At 35.0% G+C, this 19,370-nt stretch overlaps 1 protein-coding gene across 8 annotated transcripts in view; it reads right to left on the bottom strand.

Moving 5' to 3' along the window:
• RBPJ (recombination signal binding protein for immunoglobulin kappa J region) overlaps positions 1-19,370 on the bottom strand; it is a 312,323-nt gene that overhangs the window by 87,841 nt on the left and 205,112 nt on the right. For 3 of the 8 annotated variants that reach the window (XM_077136543.1, XM_077136542.1, XM_077136544.1), the window contains exon 2: positions 15,821-16,003. The exons of the other annotated variants lie outside the window; for them this stretch is intronic. In XM_077136543.1, coding sequence (XP_076992658.1) covers positions 15,821-15,837 — 17 coding nt within the window. In that variant the 5' untranslated portion in view covers positions 15,838-16,003. The remainder of the gene's footprint in view (positions 1-15,820; positions 16,004-19,370) is intronic. 8 annotated transcript variants of the gene reach the window in all.

Genomic DNA, 19,370 nt, shown 5'->3' with positions numbered 1-19,370 from the left:
CAAGAGCTGAGACAACTAATGCTGAATATACGAACAGAAATGGAAAACCTCTTCAAAAATGAAATCGATAAATTGAGGGAGGACATGAAGAGGACATGGGCTGAACATAAAGAAGAAATAGAAAAACTGAAAAAACAAATCGCAGAACTTATGGAAGTGAAGGATAAAGTAGCAAACATAGAAAAAATAATGGATAGCTACAATGATAGATTTAAAGAGACAGAAGATAGAATTAGTGATTTGGAGGATGGAACATCTGAATTCCAAAAAGAAACAGAAACTATAGGGAAAAGAATGGAAAAATTTGAACAGGGTATCAGGGAACTCAAGGACAATATGAACCGCACAAATATACGTGTTCTGGGTGTCCCAGAAGGAGAAGAGAAGGGAAAAGGAGGAGAAAAACTAATGGAAGAAATTATCACTGAAAATTTCCCAACTCTTATGAAAGACCTAAAATTACAGATCCAAGAAGTGCAGCGCACCCCAAAGAGATTAGACCCAAATAGGCGTTCTCCAAGACACTTACTAGTTAGAATGTCAGAGGTCAAAGAGAAAGAGAAGATCTTGAAAGCAGCAAGAGAAAAACAATCCATCACATACAAGGGAAACCCAATAAGACTTTGTGTAGATTTCTCAGCAGAAACCATGGAAGCTAGAAGACAGTGGGATGATATATTTAAAATACTAAAAGAGAAAAACTGCCAACCAAGACTCCTATATCCAGCAAAATTATCCTTCAAAAATGAGGGAGAAATTAAAACATTCTCAGACAAAAAGTCACTGAAAGAATTTGTGACCAAGAGACCAGCTCTGCAAGAAATACTAAAGGGAGCACTAGAGTCAGATACAAAAAGACAGAAGAGAGAGATATGGAAAAGAGTGTAGAAAGAAGGAAAATCAGATATGATATATATAATACAAAAGGCAAAATGTTAGAGGAAAATATTATCCAAACAGTAATAACACTAAATGTCAATGGACTGAATTCCCCAATCAAAAGACATAGATTGGCAGAATGGATTAAAAAACAGGATCCTTCTATATGCTGTCTACAGGAAACACATCTTAGACCCAAAGATAAACATAGGTTGAAAGTGAAAGGTTGGGAAAAGATATTTCATGCAAATAACAACCAGAAAAGAGCAGGAGTGGCTATACTAATATCCAACAAATTAGACTTCAAATGTAAAGCAGTTAAAAGAGACAAAGAAGGACACTATATACTAATAAAAGGAACAATTAAACAAGAAGACATAACAATCATAAATATTTACGCACCGAATCAGAATGCCCCAAAATACGTGAGGAATATACTGCAAACACTGAAAAGGGAAATAGACTCATATACCATAATAGTTGGAGACTTCAACTCACCACTCTCATCAAGGGACAGAACATCTAGACAGAGGATCAAGAAAGAAATAGAGAATCTGAATATTACTATAAATGAACTAGACTTAATAGACATTTATAGGACATTACATCCCACAACAGCAGGATACACCTTTTTCTCAAGTGCTCATGGATCACTCTCAAAGATAGACCATATGCTGGGTCACAAAGCAAGTCTTAACAAATTTAAAAAGATTGAAATCTTACACAACACTTTCTCGGACCATAAAGGAATGATGTTGGAAATCAATAATAGGCAGAGTGCCAGAAAATTCACAAATACGTGGAGGCTCAACAACACACTCCTAAACAACGACTGGGTCAAAGAAGAAATTGCAAGGGAAATTAGCAAATACCTCGAGGCGAATGAAAATGAAAACACAACATATCAAAACTTATGGGACTCAGCAAAGGCAGTGCTAAGAGGGAAATTTATTGCTCTAAATGCCTATATCAGAAAAGAAGAAAAGGCAAAAATTCAGGAATTAACTATCCATTTGGAAGAACTGGAGAAAGAACAGCAAGCTAACCCCAAAGCAAGCAAAAGGAAAGAAATAACAAAGATTAGAGCACAAATAAATGAAATTGAAAACATGAAAACAATAGAGAAAATCAATAAGACCAGAAGTTGGTTCTATGAGAAAATCAATAAGATTGATGGGCCCTTAGCAAGATTGACAAAAAGAAGAAGAGAGAGGATGCAAATAAATAAGATCAGAAATGGAAGAGGAGACATAACTACTGACCTCACAGAAATAAAGGAGGTAATAACAGGATACTATGAACAACTTTACGCTAATAAATACAACAATTTAGAGGAAATGGACGGGTTCCTGGAAAGACATGAACAACCAACTTTGACTCAAGAAGACATAGATGACCTCAACAAACCAATCACAAGTAAAGAAATTGAATTAGTCATTCAAAAGCTTCCTAAAAAGAAAAGTCCAGGACCAGATGGCTTCACATGTGAATTCTACCAAACGTTCCAGAAAGAATTAGTACCAATTCTCTTCAAACTCTTCAAAAAAATCGAAGTGGAGGGAAAACTACCTAATTCATTCTATGAAGCCAACATCACCCTCATACCAAAACCAGGCAAAGATATTACAAAAAAAGAAAACTACAGACCAATCTCTCTAATGAATACAGATGCAAAAATCCTCAATAAAATTCTAGCAAATCGTATCCAACAACACATTAAAAGAATTATACATCATGACCAAGTAGGATTCATCCCAGGTATGCAAGGATGGTTCAACATAAGAAAATCAATTAATGTAATACACCATATCAACAAATCAAAGCAGAAAAATCACATGATCATCTCAATTGATGCAGAGAAGGCATTCGACAAGATTCAACATCCTTTCCTGTTGAAAACACTTCAAAAGATAGGAATACAAGGGAACTTCCTTAAAATGATAGAGGGAATATATGAAAAACCCACAGCTAATATCATCCTCAATGGGGAAAAATTGAAAACTTTCCCCCTAAGATCAGGAACAAGACAAGGATGTCCACTATCACCACTATTATTCAACATTGTGTTGGAGGTTCTAGCCAGAGCAATTAGACAAGAAAAAGAAATACAAGGCATCAAAATTGGAAAGGAAGAAGTAAAACTATCACTGTTTGCAGACGATATGATACTATACGTCGAAAACACGGAAAAATCCACAACAAAACTACTAGAGCTAATAAATGAGTACAGCAAAGTAGCAGGTTACAAGATCAACATTCAAAAATCTGTAGCATTTCTATACACTAGTAATGAACAAGCGGAGGGGGAAATCAAGAAAAGAATCCCATTTACAATTGCAACTAAAAGAATAAAATACCTAGGAATAAATTTAACTAAAGAGACAAAAAACCTATATAAAGAAAACTACAAAAAACTGCTAAAAGAAATCACAGAAGACCTAAATAGATGGAAGGGCATACCGTGTTCATGGATTGGAAGACTAAATATAGTTAAGATGTCAATCCTACCTAAATTGATTTACAGATTCAATGCAATACCAATCAAAATCCCAACAACTTATTTTTCAGAAATAGAAAAACCAATAAGCAAATTTATCTGGAAGGGCAGGGTGCCCCGAATTGCTAAAAACATCTTGAGGAAAAAAAACGAAGCTGGAGGTCTCGCGCTACCTGACTTTAAGGCATATTATGAAGCCACAGTGGTCAAAACAGCATGGTATTGGCATAAAGATAGATATATCGACCAATGGAATCGAATAGAGTGCTCAGATATAGACGCTCTCATCTATGGACATTTGATCTTTGATAAGGCAGTCAAGCCAACTCACCTGGGACAGAGCAGTCTCTTCAATAAATGGTGCCTAGAGAACTGGATATCCATATGCAAAAGAATGAAAGAAGACCCATCTCTCACACCCTATACAAAAGTTAACTCAAAATGGATCAAAGATCTAAACATTAGGTCTAAGACCATAAAACAGTTAAGAGGAAAATGTAGGGAGATATCTTATGGATCTTACAACTGGAGGCGGTTTTATGGACCTTAAACCTAAAGCAAGAGCCCTGAAGAAGGAAATAAATAAATGGGAACTCCTCAAAATTAAACACTTTTGTGCATCAAAGAACTTCATCAAGAAAGTAGAAAGACAGCCTTCACAATGGGAGACAATATTTGGAAATGATATATCAGATAAAGGTCTAGTATCCAGAATTTATAAAGAGATTGTTCATCTCAACAACAAAAAGACAGCCAACCCGATTACAAAATGGGAAAAAGACTTGAACAGACACCTCTCAGAAGAGGAAATACGGATGGCCAAGAGGCACATGAAGAGATGCTCAATGTCCCTGGCCATTAGAGAAATGCAAATCAAAACCACAATGAGATATCATCTCACACCCACCAGAATGGCCATTATCAACAAAACAGAAAATGACAAGTGCTGGAGAGGATGCGGAGAAAGAGGCACACTTATCCACTGTTGGTGGGAATGTCAAAGGGTGCAACCACTGTGGAAGGCAGTTTGGCGGTTCCTCAAAAAGCTGAATATAGAATTGCCATACGACCCAGGAATACCATTGCTAGGTATCTACTCAAAGGACTTAAGGGCAAAGACACAAACGGACACTTGCACACCAATGTTTATAGCAGCATTATTTACAATTGCAAAGAGATGGAAACAGCCAAAATCTCCATCAACAGAAGAGTGGCTAAACAAACTGTGGTATATACATACGATGGAATATTATGCAGCTTTAAGACAAGATAAACTTATGAACCATGTAATAACATGGATGGACCTAGAGAATATTATGCTGAGTGAATCCAGCCAAAAACTAAAGGACAAATACTGTATGGTCCCACTGATGTGAACGGACATTCGAGAATAAACTTGAAATATGTCATTGGTAACAGAGTTCAGCAGGAGTTAGAAACAGGGTAAGACAATGGGTAATTGAAGCTGAAGGGATACAGACTGTGCAACAGGACTAGATACAAAAACTCAAAAATGGACAGCACAATAATACCTAATTGTAAAGTAATCATGTTAAAACACTGAATGAAGCTGCATCTGAGCTATAGGTTTTTGTTTTGTTTTGTTTTGTTTTGATTTTACTATTATTACTTTTATTTTTTCTCTATATTAACATTCTATATCTTTTTCGGTTATGTTGCTACTTCTTCTAAACCAATGCAAATGTACTAAGAAATGATGATCATGCATCTATGTGATGATGTTAAGAATTAATGATTGCATGTGTAGAATGGTATGATCTCTAAATGTTGGGTTAATTTCTTTTTTTCCGTTAATTAAAAAAAAAAAAAAAAGAGAAGGGATAATTGGAGATGAAGGGATACAGACTGTACAACGGGACTGGATATAAAAACTCAGAAATGGACAGCACAATACTACCCAATTGTAATGCAATTATGTTAAAACACTGAATGAAGCTGCATGTGAGGTATAGGTTTTTTGTTTTTGTTTTTTTTGTTTTTTTTCTTTCTATTATTGTTTTAATTCTTATTCTGTTGTCTTTTTATTTCTTTTTCTAAATCGATGCAAATGTACTAAGAAATGATGAATATGCAACTATGTGATGTTATTAAGAATTACTGATTGTACATGTAGATTGGAATGATTTCTAATTGTTTTGTTAATTCTTTTTTTAATTAATAAAAAAATAAATAAATAAATGAAAAAAAAAAAAAAACCACAATGAGGTTATCATCTCACAGCCACCAGAATGGCCATTATCAAATAAAACAGAAAACGACAAGTGTTGGAGAGGATGTGGAGAAAGAGGCACACTTATCCACTGTTGGTGGGAATGTCAAATGGTACAACCACTGTGGAAGGCAGTGTGGTGGTTCCTCAGGAAGCTAAGTATAGAATTGCCATATGACCTGGCAATACCATTGCTAGGTATCTGCTCAGAGGACATGAGGGCAAAGACACAAATGGACATTTGCACACCAAAGTTTATAGCAGCATTATTTACAAGTGCCAAAAGATGGAAACAGCCCAAATGTCCATCAACAGACAGTAGCTAAACAAGCTGTGGTATAAACATACAATGGAATATCAAGCAGCTGTAAGATAGAATAAAGTTATGAAGTATGTAACGCATGGATAGCCCTTAAAGTCATTATGCTGGAGTGAGATCAGCCAGAAACAAAAGGACAAATACTGTATCGTCTCACTGATATGAACTGAAAGTGAATAAACTTGGAGAATTTCAGTTGGTAAAAGAGACCATCAGGAGATAGAAATAGGGTAGATATCAGGTAATTGGAGCTGAAGGGATACAGATTGTGCAACAGGACTGACTGTAAAAATTCAGAATGGATAACACAATACTACCTAACTGCAATACAATAATGTTGGAGCACTGAATGAAGTCGAATATGAGAATGATAGAGGGAGGAGGCCTGGGGGCACAAATGAAATCAGAAGGAAAGATATACAATAAAGACTGAGATGGTATAATCCAGGAATGCCTAGAATGTATAATGATAGTGACTAAATGTATAAATTTAAAAATTTTTTTGCGTGAGGAAGAACAAAGGAATGTCAACAATGCAGAGTGTTGAAAATAGATGGTAATTAATATTTTAAAACTTAAACTTATGTTAAGACTAAAGCAAAAAATATGTATTTGGTACAAAATTTATATTTTGACTAGTGCATGTCCTAATATAACTTATGTGGACAGCTTAATTGAACACCATAGTACATGGAACCTTGAGTAGGGTATGAGATTTTGTAGGTTTGTCCAGAGTGATGGCCCGATAAATCCCAGAGTGATTTGAACAGTGAATAAAAAAGTATTTACAAAGTCCACTTGAGGGAATGGTGAGAAAGGGGGAAAATTCAACTTCCCCAAGTGGAGAAGTCTTGATATTCTCATAAGCAGTGGGGACAACCAAAGCAATAGGCTGAGCCCCCAATCTTGGGGTTTGTACATATGAAACTTAACCCTGCAAAGGATAGGGTAAGCTTAAAATTAGGCCTAAAAGTCACCTCCAAGAGAACTTCTTTTGTTGCTCAGATGTGGCCTCTCTCTCTCTAAGCCAATGCGACAAGCAAACTCACTGCCCTTCCCCTCTCTGTGTGGGACATGACTCCCAGGCGTGTGGACCTTCCTGGCAACATGGGTCAGAAATCCTAGAATGAGCCAGGACTCAGCGTCAAGGGATTGAGAAAACCTTCTCGAAGGAAAGGGGGAAGAGAGAAATGGACAAAATAAAGTGTCAATGGCTGAGAGATTCCAAACAGAATCGAGAGGTTATCCTGGAAGTTATTCTTATGCATTAAATAGATATCATCTTTTTAGTTAAGGCATAACAGAGAAGCTGGAGGGAACTGCCTGAAAATGTAGAGCTGTGTTCCAGTAGCCATGTTTCTTGAAGATGATTGTATAATGATACAGCTTTTGCAATGTGACTGTGTGATTGTGAAACCCTTGTGTCTGGTGTTCCTTTTATCTACCTTATCGACAGACGAGTAAAACATACATATTAAAACTAAATAAATAATAGGGGGAACAAATGTTAAAATAAATTTAGTAGATTGAAATGCTAGTGATCAATGAAAGGGTGGGGTATGGGGTATGGTATGTATGAATTTTTTTGTTGTCTTTTTGTTTCTTTTTCTGAATTGATGCAGATGTTCTAAGAAATGATCAGGATGATGAATATACAACTATGTGACGATATTGTGAGTTACTGATTATATATCAAGAATGGAATGGTCATATGGTAAGAATGTTGGTGTATGTTGTTATGTCTAATAAAAAAAAAAAATCAGAAACTTGTAAAGGCTCCCATAAGATAACTGTTAAGCTGCTTTCCAGAAAGGAGTTGCTAATTTTCCTTTCTGCTATCAGTGTCTGAGAGAAATAACCCAATCACCAGTTACCAATAATAAAAACTTTCTTTAGCACTGAATAATATTTAAATCTGTCAATTTCAGAGGTGAAAAAAATTATTCTCCCTATAAGTTTCAATTTGTAATTCTTTGATTAGTGAAGTTGAATATGTATACGTATATATTTTTTGGCTTTTTGTATTTCTTCCTTTGAGGTTGTCTGTTTTTATGTTTAGCTTATTTTTCTAGTGGAGATGTGAGTTTTTCTGATTAGTTTCTAAGAGTGCTTTGTATAGGAGGGGCTGTCCTTTCAGAAAGACTTGCAGATAGAAGACAATTTCTATAACATAGCCATGTCCTGAATATTATTAATTGGCTTCTTGCTTTATTTTTAACAAAGTAATATATTGTGAACTTCTTTTTATGGCAATAATATTTTATTGTACCTCTTTAAAAAAATACTAACGTAAGAATCACATGTTTAAAACAATAATAATGCTGTAGTTAACAAATCAACTAGGAAACTGTGCTTTTAAGATGTTCAAAACACCCACCAGTAGAAGCTCCTGGTATGACAAAGTTTAACATTAAAATAAAATTCTTAATTCTAAGCATGAACTTGAGCTTCGGAATGAAAATCAAGGTTGGAGGAGAGTCATTCTGTTGATTTTTCCCTTGGCTATTCATCAATGCCTTGGTTCTATAATATTCCTCAAGAAATAACACTGTTTTTCTGGTCCTTATAAACAATAAGCTCTTTTATTCTGAAAGAGGAATCTTCTTTGTTCTGTTTGGCCTTTTTAATTTTTGAACAGCATTCTAGAATCTCAGTTTTATACCATTTGCACAGCATCCTTCTGACTGATGCCTGCCAGTAATTATTGGTCAGCTCACTTCTCACTTGATCTGCCTGTTTCCCTGACTCAGAAGTACTGTTTACATAGTATTCTTATAATTCTAAATAGGCAGAATGTAGAGCAATAAATGAGAGAGAGGTGAGGAAGGGAAAGAACTGGGGTAAAGTAGAAAGCAATAGAAAAGGGGGAAAGACTGCTTGATGGACGTGGGGGTATCAGAGTCACTAAGGGAAATAGAATGGAGCAATGGAGTCCTTAGTGACCATAATAGGGCAACTTCCCCCTCCTAGAAACCAATTCTGGTCAATCCCAAATATGGAAATGTTTTAGTTGAATACAGAGCTTTTCTTCTGTGGAATATGAGCATACATTACAATCAGTCCTTCCCTATAAATAATCTCACACGTAGATATTGTAAGAAATATCTGTTAAATTGTTATATAAACTGATCCTACATTGTGCTCCTCAAATATCCAAGTCTTTCTAACAGAAAAATGCTGCAACCTTTTCACAATTATTTTAGAGCTTCAGTTTCCACATCTATAAAATAGGAATGCTAATTATAACAATCTGGTGAGTTGCTGTGAAGATTGGGCTAATAAATATAAAATACTTGGCGAGGAACAACCTGTACATACAGAATTCATTAAATGTTAGCTATTACACAGCTCAGATTTTCTCTGCCTTTTACTTAGCAACTCCCAACTCACAAAAGAACTCAGTGATGACAAACTGTAGAAACTAAGGTCATTTCAAAGTAAGAACACTTTTTTACATATGCCATCATTCTCTCCAATAAAAAAAATACATTTAAGGATAAATTAAGCAATTGGTAAATAGGAGAATGGCTTGTTCTGCCATCAAAGTTAGATGCATGTCTTAAATACGTAGCGTTATCAAAAATGAAGTTCAGCCACTTAACATATATTTACGGGACACCTGTCATTGACTCAGAGGCTGGTGATACAGAGAAGTTAAAAAAAAAAAATCAACCTGTTTTATATGGGGGGGGCAAGGGGAAGGGAAGAAAGGAAGAGATGAGATTGCGGGCTAAGGCAGAGATTGAAAATTGGCTCTCTGCAGGGGGAAGGAGAATTTTATTTCAAATGATTCTCCTTTCAGAGGATCATACCTGCTCCAAAGTCATCCCTGTTTTAATATATATTTATGTTGCCTGTCTCTACCTCTGGACTAGAATTTCTCACAAGTTAGTTTTCCACAGGAATTTTAACAATAAAAGAGTTTAATAAAGCTAAATCTCATGCATGTTTAATTAATCTAGCTGCTTAGCTGCTACTACTACTAGCACTTCTACATCAATTCTTATCACTTTTATCACTCATTGTTTGGGATAAACCAAACACAAAAGCACTGGATCAAAACAAATATTTTGAAAAAGTTCTCTCCCCTACCTTCCCCACCCCAATAGTTACTCCCCAGAATTCTTTATAACAAAGTAGGGAAGAAGGGGAAAAAGAAGTCAGTGGTCCTTCCTGATCAGTGTTTCCCTAAGTACCAATTTTTCAGTCATTATTTCTTAAGGTAATATGTTGCCATTTTAAGGTAAGTCCCCTAAGACTTGTAGAAAGGGTTGACTGGCATTATCTTCCTTGAAGCTCCCCATCCATCAGCTAACAGAGCTTCACAGAGCTCATCTGGCAAATCACTGATAAGGTCTCCGTAATGAAAACTGTATTCCTTATTAAAGCAACAAGTCTGGCATTCGGATAAGATACATGTACACCTTCCTATTTATTTATGTACTCTCCTCATAATCTCCCAACAGTTTAATAATACAAGACAAAATGACTTTATTACATGTTTTTAAAGGAACAGCTCACCTGATTTTCACAATCACTGACATGGCATATTCTACTTTTTAAATGGGTTCATACTTGAAATGGAGTTAATCAAGTACTCTTTTAATAGAAAACCTAGACTCTATAGACATCCAAAATAGTATTGTTTTTCAAAGTAATAGAATACAGATTGGCCTCAAAATTCCTTATATCATCAATGCTGTCAACATTTCCTAATGCCAACAATACTGCCATTTGCACAAAACATTTTGAAAACTTTAACTTCAGAATCTAAAACATGTTTTTAATATAGTCTTAAGCAGCTAATTTTCATTCTTGGAAGGTGATTTTGATTTCTTTTTCACAACCAAAGTATACTGGAATCATATCTAATAATTAATGAAGTACTTCATGATCATAGATGTGGGGGTAGAGGTGCTACCTCTGGTCAGTGATCTCAGTTTGGGCCAAGTTAACTAGAGTGCGGTGGTTCAGTTTCCTTTAAAGTTTACACTTTAGGAGGAAAAAAACTATCAAAAGAAAAGACAAGTTGATACCATGCATAATGGATAACCAAAGAAAAGGATCATAGCTTTGATGAAACTAGTATCACAAAATGACACCATGAAACCATGTACCCTGGGAAGGATAACTAGACTGAGGTGGTATATCAGAAGGGTGTACCCATGACTGGAGGGAAGCAAATGTCTTATAATGATGACAAGCCAAGCAATGCTACTGAAAAGAATAGAAAGAATTGGTTCATATGGGAAAAGACAAGGGATGGGAGGGGCTGGGAGAAATTTGGGGAAACAAAGTAATAGAAAAAAGGAATTCAACTTTCTCACCTGTGCTTGTTTGAAAATGTTATGTACCTCAGAAAAGCCATGTTCTTCTAATCTTGTGGGTGTGGACCTACTGTGGGTGGAACCTCTTGATTAGGTTGTTTCCATGGAGATGTGCCTTGCCCATTCAAGGTGGGTCTTAATTAGCTTAGTGGAGTCTTTTAAAAGAATATTTTGGAGTAAGCTCAGACACAGACATTTAGAGATGCTGAGAGAGCCATCTGAAACTAGAAGCCAGGTGAGAAGGTCAGCAGACATCACCATGTGCCTTCCCATGTTACAGAGAAACCCCAGACTAGAGTGGCTTTTCTTGAGTGAATGTATCCTCCTGTTTATGCCTTAATTTGGACATTTTCACAACCTTAAAATTCTAACTTGTAACTTAACAAATCCTCTTTATAAAAGCCAATCCATTTCTCATATAACGCATTCTGACAGCTTTAGCAAACCGAAACATCACCCATATGTGCTCATTTACTGGCCCCACCATTAGCAACACATGTCTGCAGACACCAGTACAATGACAAGCAACCATCATGAGAGTAGTTAACCCATTACTTGGCTCAGTCATTACTTTGTCTTCTCTAATTTCAAAATATGACTTGTAAAGAGCATAGCATACTCAGTTCAGAGCAGGAACTATGCATGTTTAACTCAAGTTACAAAGAAAGGTAAATTATGCTTATTATGTTTGGCCCTCTTCTTTTGGCAAAGACTTCGATTTTTTTCAACTTCCAAATGTAGAAAATTAATGTACAAATTCCATTGCTATGAAACAATTTTATCAGGAGTCTTCATCCCCTTATTGTTGTCTAGGGAGGAGCGAATTGGATTTTAGACACAATCTGAAAACATAAATGTTTATAGTGCCCTGCTTTAAAGACTTACATATTTTAAAATATTCACCAGAAATTCTTAATAAACCTACAAAGCAAATATCTGCTGTTAGGACATTGTGGTAAGCACAGGGAGTAACCCCAGAAAACCAAATTTTAAATATTATAGAAATCCTCACAAAAAAACAGAAGCTCTAACATTTGACTACCTGAACTGCTTGTAATACATGATTTAGGTTTAATTATCTTCGCAACATTAAACTTTATATTTACCTTCTGAATTAAAGAACTACCTATTACATGAAAAAGTCCTAGCGTATAAAGAATGGAAAAGGACTGGGTGGGGTTTAGCACCTATCATCAGTTGTTTTGTGGTTCTTGTTTGGTACTATTCAACTGCCTGGGTAACTTTCATTGATGCAAAATAAGAATAGTCTTCCATAACTAGGAAAAACAGCAAATTTTTTTTACCTATGAGCCTTCAAATACTTATGAAAGCAAAGAAATAGGAAAAAAAAACACATTCATAAGATAGTTGCACAACAAAAAACAAGATTTCGTAGCTAAATAAGTGTTAATAAGATCGACAACTGTCGTACCTATCTGAAGGCTTTTGAGGCTGAGGTCAGTTTGGCAATATGGATTTATAAAACTAAGTTTCATTCACTATCCCAATAGATTATCAATAGAACTTAGGTCTTTATAAATACCTATGGCAGTGGTTTTCCAACATTTTTGTATGACAATGCACAGTAAAAAATATATTTTATGTTGCAATATAGCTCATATACATAACTATACCCTTGAAACAATAATTTCATAAAACTATATGGTGTAACAAGTTCATAACATTTTATTTAATTAAAAAAGAAAGTGGGGGGAGGGGACAACTTATTGAATCCAGATGGGCTGATATTGTCAGTTTGAACACCACTAATCTAGGAGTTGATAAACACCATAATGTATGCTAAGGGACAGTATACTAGGTCACCCTACTTGATAAAATAACCTTGGTTAGTGTCACTTAAAAGTACCCCTCAAAAGCTGTTGCTGCTTCTACTTCTTCACTCCTAACTAGTCTTCTATTTGAAGGCGATGCAGAGTGTTATGTGTTACGGTTAGGTTCATGTGTCAACTTAGCCAAGTGATGGTGCCTATTGTCTGATTAAGCAAGCACTGGCCTTACTGTTACTGCAAGGACATTTTGTGGCTGGTTAATAAAACCAGAAGACTGTTTTATTAATAAATCATAGGCTGGTTTATTAAACCATCAGCATGTTGATTGCATCCATGGTTGACTACATTTGCAGTTGGCCAAGGGGCGCGCCTTCCACAATTAGTGATGTTTAATCTAATCAGTTGAAGACTTTAAAGGAGAAGTCAGAATCTCTCTCTACGCTTCAACCAACCAACCTGTCCTAGGGATTCATCAAAGACCTCCATCAGAGCTGTAAGCTCTCAGTCTGCCCTACAGAATTTGGACTCATGAATCCCCACAGTTGCATGAGACACTTTTATAAAATCTCATATTTACTGACAACTCCTGTTGGTTCTGTTTTCCTAGAGAATTCTGACTAACACAGTGTGGTATGTCTTTAGAACTTACCCTGGTCACTTCTCAGCAAGGCAAAGCAACATAAAACTAACATTACTTCTGAGGGACATCTGTGACTATGGGTGGCATACACTTATAGGAACTAAAATGACCTAATATGCATGTGTATATATTTTTTGTGTGTTTTTAAAATGAAACAAAATGTTTAAAATACAATACTCTTTGCTACATTCAATAGACTCTGATATTTTATTTTCTATTCTATCATGTTTTAATGCTGGTCATAACTCACTAAACTGATTTCTCTGCCTACTAAAGAATGGGTTGACACCTGCAATTTAAAAAACACAGCTTTAGAGAACATACAAATCAATCTTGCAGGATAAGCTGTTCATAGATAAATTAGATAAATTACCAATCTCTAGTGACCAACCTCTATTTTTTTTCTTTGATGAGAAAAAGGTCAAAAAATTAAAAAAGAAAACAAAAGGGAGGGGCAAGGTTCTGATTTCTGATATTTAACAATCATCACAATGTCAATCTAATATTGGCTTTCTACATGCTCAGTCCTGAACTAATAAATGCATATGTATAATTACATATATAATATGTAGTTTGTAATGCTACATTATTACATAATACACTTGTACAATTGGGTATTTAATATTTTTAATACACAAATCTATATATACATATATGCATATATTCCCCTTCTCCCAGTCATTCTCACACCTGTCAAGATAAAAGAGAAAGTGTTACTTTTGAAACGCAAGTCAGTTGATCTCAGAATGTAAACTCTTAACTACTAAGCTACAAATTCTTCCAAATAGAACAGGAGTTCCCAACTCTGGCTGTGAATAAGGAAATTCTATGGAGCTAAAACCAAGCAAAGGGAGGCCCAAGTGCTACTACAAAAAGAGATTTTAAAGCTGAAGTTGCAAATATAGAGAAGTGTATTTTGTAAACAATACAGGAAGAAGGAATAATAAGGAATCTCAAATCCATTATGCCAGATGTCTTTTGAAGGGGATATAGTCTGTGCCATAGGATGTGAAATGACTGAATGAACTGAATGAATGCCTTAGTCAATAAGCAGTGGATTTACCCTGGAACTTGATTGGATCTCTGTCATCATGGACTAGAATTTAATATAAAGCAGTTTTGTCTTAGGTTTAATAACTAAATTCTGTAAAGAATTTAACTGCTGACATGCCAAAATGATCATTACTTAAGTTAGCCAAACTGATAAATCATGGACTGCTGTCAGTGTATTTTTATTCAATTTATCTATCCATGATTTAACCTATTTCCTCCCTAACATATATTTCATCATTACCTTAAAATAAAGAATTCTGAACCTGAGGTAACATTAATGAAGTCAGGTGGGGTTGTTTCACTACTACCACCTTTAAGAAAACATTTAGTAGCAAATACAAAGAATAAAAGTTGAAAATTTCCAAGTTTCCAATACTTAAGAAATGCTTTTGACTACTACATCACTCAAAATCTTATGAACATAAGAACCTTAAAATTTTTGATGGTTAAGTGGTTATTTAGAAGCCCAGAATTACTATTTTTAGCAATGACAAATAATAGCGGTACTACACACCACAAACACAAGAATAACAACTGCAAAAAATACATTGATGAACAAATGATAATCATACAATTAATAAAGAATCACAAATTTCCATTCAGTGAAAATTCTTTATAAAAACAAAAAAACAAAAATAAACACAAACCATAAATGCCCCCAAATAACTTTGTTTGGTCATATTAATACCTTAACTGAAGAATTTGTCCAACTGTTTCCTGTTCAAGCTACCGTGAAACAAAAGCAGAGAAACCAGTCGATGATTTAAATCAGAAAGATAATTACAGAGTAATACAGGAATAATCCCTAAACTATTCGGTGACAGAAGTTATAGTCCATTACTATTAAAATCCAGAGGAAAATAGCTACTTGAGTGTACCTACTATAACCATACCTCGGGGGGGGGGAGATTGAATAATAAAAGACTGTGATATAGTTTACATAAAACAATACTATTTCCATAAATGCATTACCTCATCTATTATCTAAATACTAAAATACGTTAAAATATGCAATAATTAAATAGAGAATCATGGGCATTCATTCCAGCTACGACCTTGAGTCACTGGAGATTTCTAAAGCATACCTTTTAATCCACGCCATGGTACTTCAAGAACATGTTATGGTAAGCCACAGTTTGGAACACTTCGATGCACCTCAAAACACCTCAGCCAGTGTATCTTTATCATTCTCCTTTCCTTTTGAGATCATAATGGCTCCGAAGAACTATAATGCTTCCATCTGAATGATAGTCTCATAATTTCAATGACTTAAAAAACAAAAACAAAAAATAAGGACTTAAGTGTTGGTATGTTAAACCACTAGTGCACTGTGTTTATTTGTTGCCATGACTAAGAAAAAGCAAACAGCTGCTGCTACTACAAGGCAAACCTGCCATTTTCTGTGAACTGTTGTACAAATGGGAAGGAGTATAAACTTCATGGTCAGAATGATAGCCTTTACTTTACTGAGATCTTTAGAAATTCCATAAATTTCTTTGACCCAACTGTTTCTTCAGTTTTCTTTTCAAAGAATGAAAATAAGCTATAAAATAGGTCTGAGCATCTAGCAGAAGACAGGTCAGTTTGAGAACGACCAACTATCCTACACTGTGTTGAATGAGAACTGGAAATCACCAATACATCTGCATAATACAGACAAGGAAGGGGTTCCTTCAAAGCTTGCTCTTTGGTGTTAATATTACTGAAATATTTTAGTTTCATGTTAGTTATTAAATTAAAAAGATCTCCAGTTTCTAAAGCCTACTTCTACTAATAGCATGTATATAGATAAACAGACAGGTGGCTAATAATTAAGCTTTACTGCCACTATGGGACTGCCTTGGAAGTTACCAGATTTTCTTCTTTCCTACCCCTCCCCCCTCTTTCTAACATAAAAACAAAACAAAAAATCACTATTACAATGGTATGGTAAAGGAGAGAAGAAAAAAATGATATGGTAAGAAGCATATGCATCACACATTTTAAATCTATTAAGTATACACATTGCTTTCCTCTCAAGTTACAGAAAGAAAGCTACACAAGGAAAGCAAAACTGAAAACTTATCAATAAATACTCATATACTATTACTACCATAAAGCAATTAAAAGTATTTTAGGATGATTGATCAGGAAATTTTTCATAAAAGCAAGCCATAAAAGGGGCTTCCAAAGAAAGAAAGACGACAGTGTTCTTTTATAGTCTAAGCATGCAGAACAGCTTGTGTAAAGATTAATATACAAGGAATAGAAGATGACGAAGTTTCCCACCTATAGCTAAAAAGCTGAGATATATTGAGATGTACTGAGAAGAAAGTGAAACTACTTTCTGTTTCAAAGGCTATATATTCACTGGATGAAAACCTCTCAAGTCTACTGTCAAAAAAATACATATATTTCTGAGATATTAATTTGTTGCAGCTTGTGGCTATACAGATTAACATGTAGGTCACTTCCGAAAGCTGATAATGGTGGCAACATTGTATCTAGGAAAGTATTCCACCAGTGTAGGAAAGAACAAACTAATCAAGAAGAAAAACTGGGTAAAGGATGATATGGTCCGTATTTTAAAACCTCAACTTCTGGGTAAGACTAAAGGGAGAGATGTTCATTTGGTGCAAAATTTATATTTTAGGTAGTGCATTTCCCAGTTTAAAGTGCATGGTCAGGTTAGTTAACATCATTAGTGCATGGAATCTTGAAAGTGCATAAGATTTTGTTGGTTTGTCCAGGTTAGTATGATGCCCCGATAAATCTCAGAGAGATTTGGACAATGAAAAAGAAGTACTTGCAAAGTCCTCTTGGGGGAATGGGGAGAAAGGAGGAAATATTCAGCTTCCCCATGTGGAGAATTTCTGACATTCTCACAAGCAGTGGGGACAACGAAATCAAAATCAATAGGCTGATATCAGTATTCCTGATATCACCAGGCAAAAAAAAAAAAAATCAATAGGCTGAGCCCTCGATCTTAGGGGTCGCCCCTATGAAACTTATTCCTGAAAGGATAGACTAAGCCTACCTAAAATTAGGCCTCGCACCCAGAGAACCTCTTTCGTTGCTCAGATGTGGCTTCTCTAAACCAACACTGCTCTCTCCCTAGAACATGGGACATGACTCCCAGGGATATAAACCTTCTTAGCAACATTGGACAGAAATCCCATGATGAGCTAGACCTGGCATCAAGGGACTGAGAAAACCTTCTTCACCAAAAGGGGGAAGAGAGAAATGTGACAAAATGAAGCATCAGTGGCTGAGAGATTTCAGAGTTGAGAGGCTTCCCGGTGGTTATTCTTAAGCATTACATAGATATCCCTTTTTAGTTTATGGTATATTGGAGTAGCTGGAGCGAAGTACCTGAACTGTAGAGCTGTGTTCCAGCAACCTTGTTTCTTGAAAATGATTGTATGATGATATAGTTTTACAATGTGACTGTGTAATTGTGAAAACCTTGTGTCTGATGCTCCTTTTAACTAGGGTATGGACAGATGAGTAAAAAAAATATGGATAAAAAATAAACAAACAAAAGGGGGAACAAAGGTTAAAATAAACTGGGCAGACAGAAATACTAGTGGTCAATGAGAGGGAGGGGTGAAGAGTATGGTATGTATAAGTTTTTTCTTTTTTCCTTTTTATTTCTTTTTCTGAAGTAATGCAAATGTTCAAAATATTGGTCATGGTGATGAATACAGAACTATGTGATGATACTGTGAGCCATTGATTGTATACCATGTATGGGATGTTTGTTAAGAATGTTTTTGTTTTCGTATGTTGTTTTACTAATAAAATATTTTAAATAAAAAGGAGACAAAAGTCCACAAAAATGTTTGTATGTTTTTATGTTGTTTTATTAGTAATATGTATATATTTTAATATTTATACACTTAATAACAAATATTCAAAATGCATGAAGAACTGGAAGAAGTGAAAAAAGAAACAAACCAAAAATATAACCCCAAAATTCAACATACCTATCCCAATAACTGATAGACCAAAACAGAAAATCATTAAGAATACAAATTTGAACACTATCATCTTCCATGTTAAAAAACTGATCGTTATACAACACACTACAAACAAGAGAAGAATAAACATTCTTTTCAAGTGAATAAGGAAAACTTAACAATAAAAACTTTATTCTGGGCCATAAAACAAATGTCAGTAAATTAAAAGGGTCAGATCATGCAAAGTATAAAGTGGGAGGTCTCACACTACCTGACTACGAAACACACTACAAAGCCACAGTGGTCAAAACAGTTTGGTACTGGCATAAGGTACTGGCACACAGACTGATAGAATCAAATTAAGTGTTCAGAAATAAATTCTCTCATCTATGGACCCTCCTTCTATTGAAATCTCTGTAGTCACAGCGATTTCTTAAATTCATCATTTCATCATGTTAGTCAACTAACAAACTGATAGTGATGATTAAATTAGCACCATTACACATTTATTAAAGAAAGTAAATCAAATCAATAGAAGCTTCTTCTCTTCTTAGAATTTGAGAGGGCACTAAGCAAGAAATACTGGAAAAAAGCCTCAATCAAATTTAGCTTTAATCTCTTAGAACATTTTATGCATTATTTAGAAAAATTTTTATGCATATAATTGAGTTTCTCTTTACTCCTTTCTCTTTCCTTT

The sequence above is a fragment of the Tamandua tetradactyla genome, chromosome 19, assembly GCF_023851605.1.
Source record: "Tamandua tetradactyla isolate mTamTet1 chromosome 19, mTamTet1.pri, whole genome shotgun sequence".
Lineage (NCBI taxonomy): Eukaryota > Metazoa > Chordata > Mammalia > Pilosa > Myrmecophagidae > Tamandua > Tamandua tetradactyla.
Note: the sequence above shows the minus strand (reverse complement) of the source record. Positions and strands in the feature narration are given on the sequence as shown.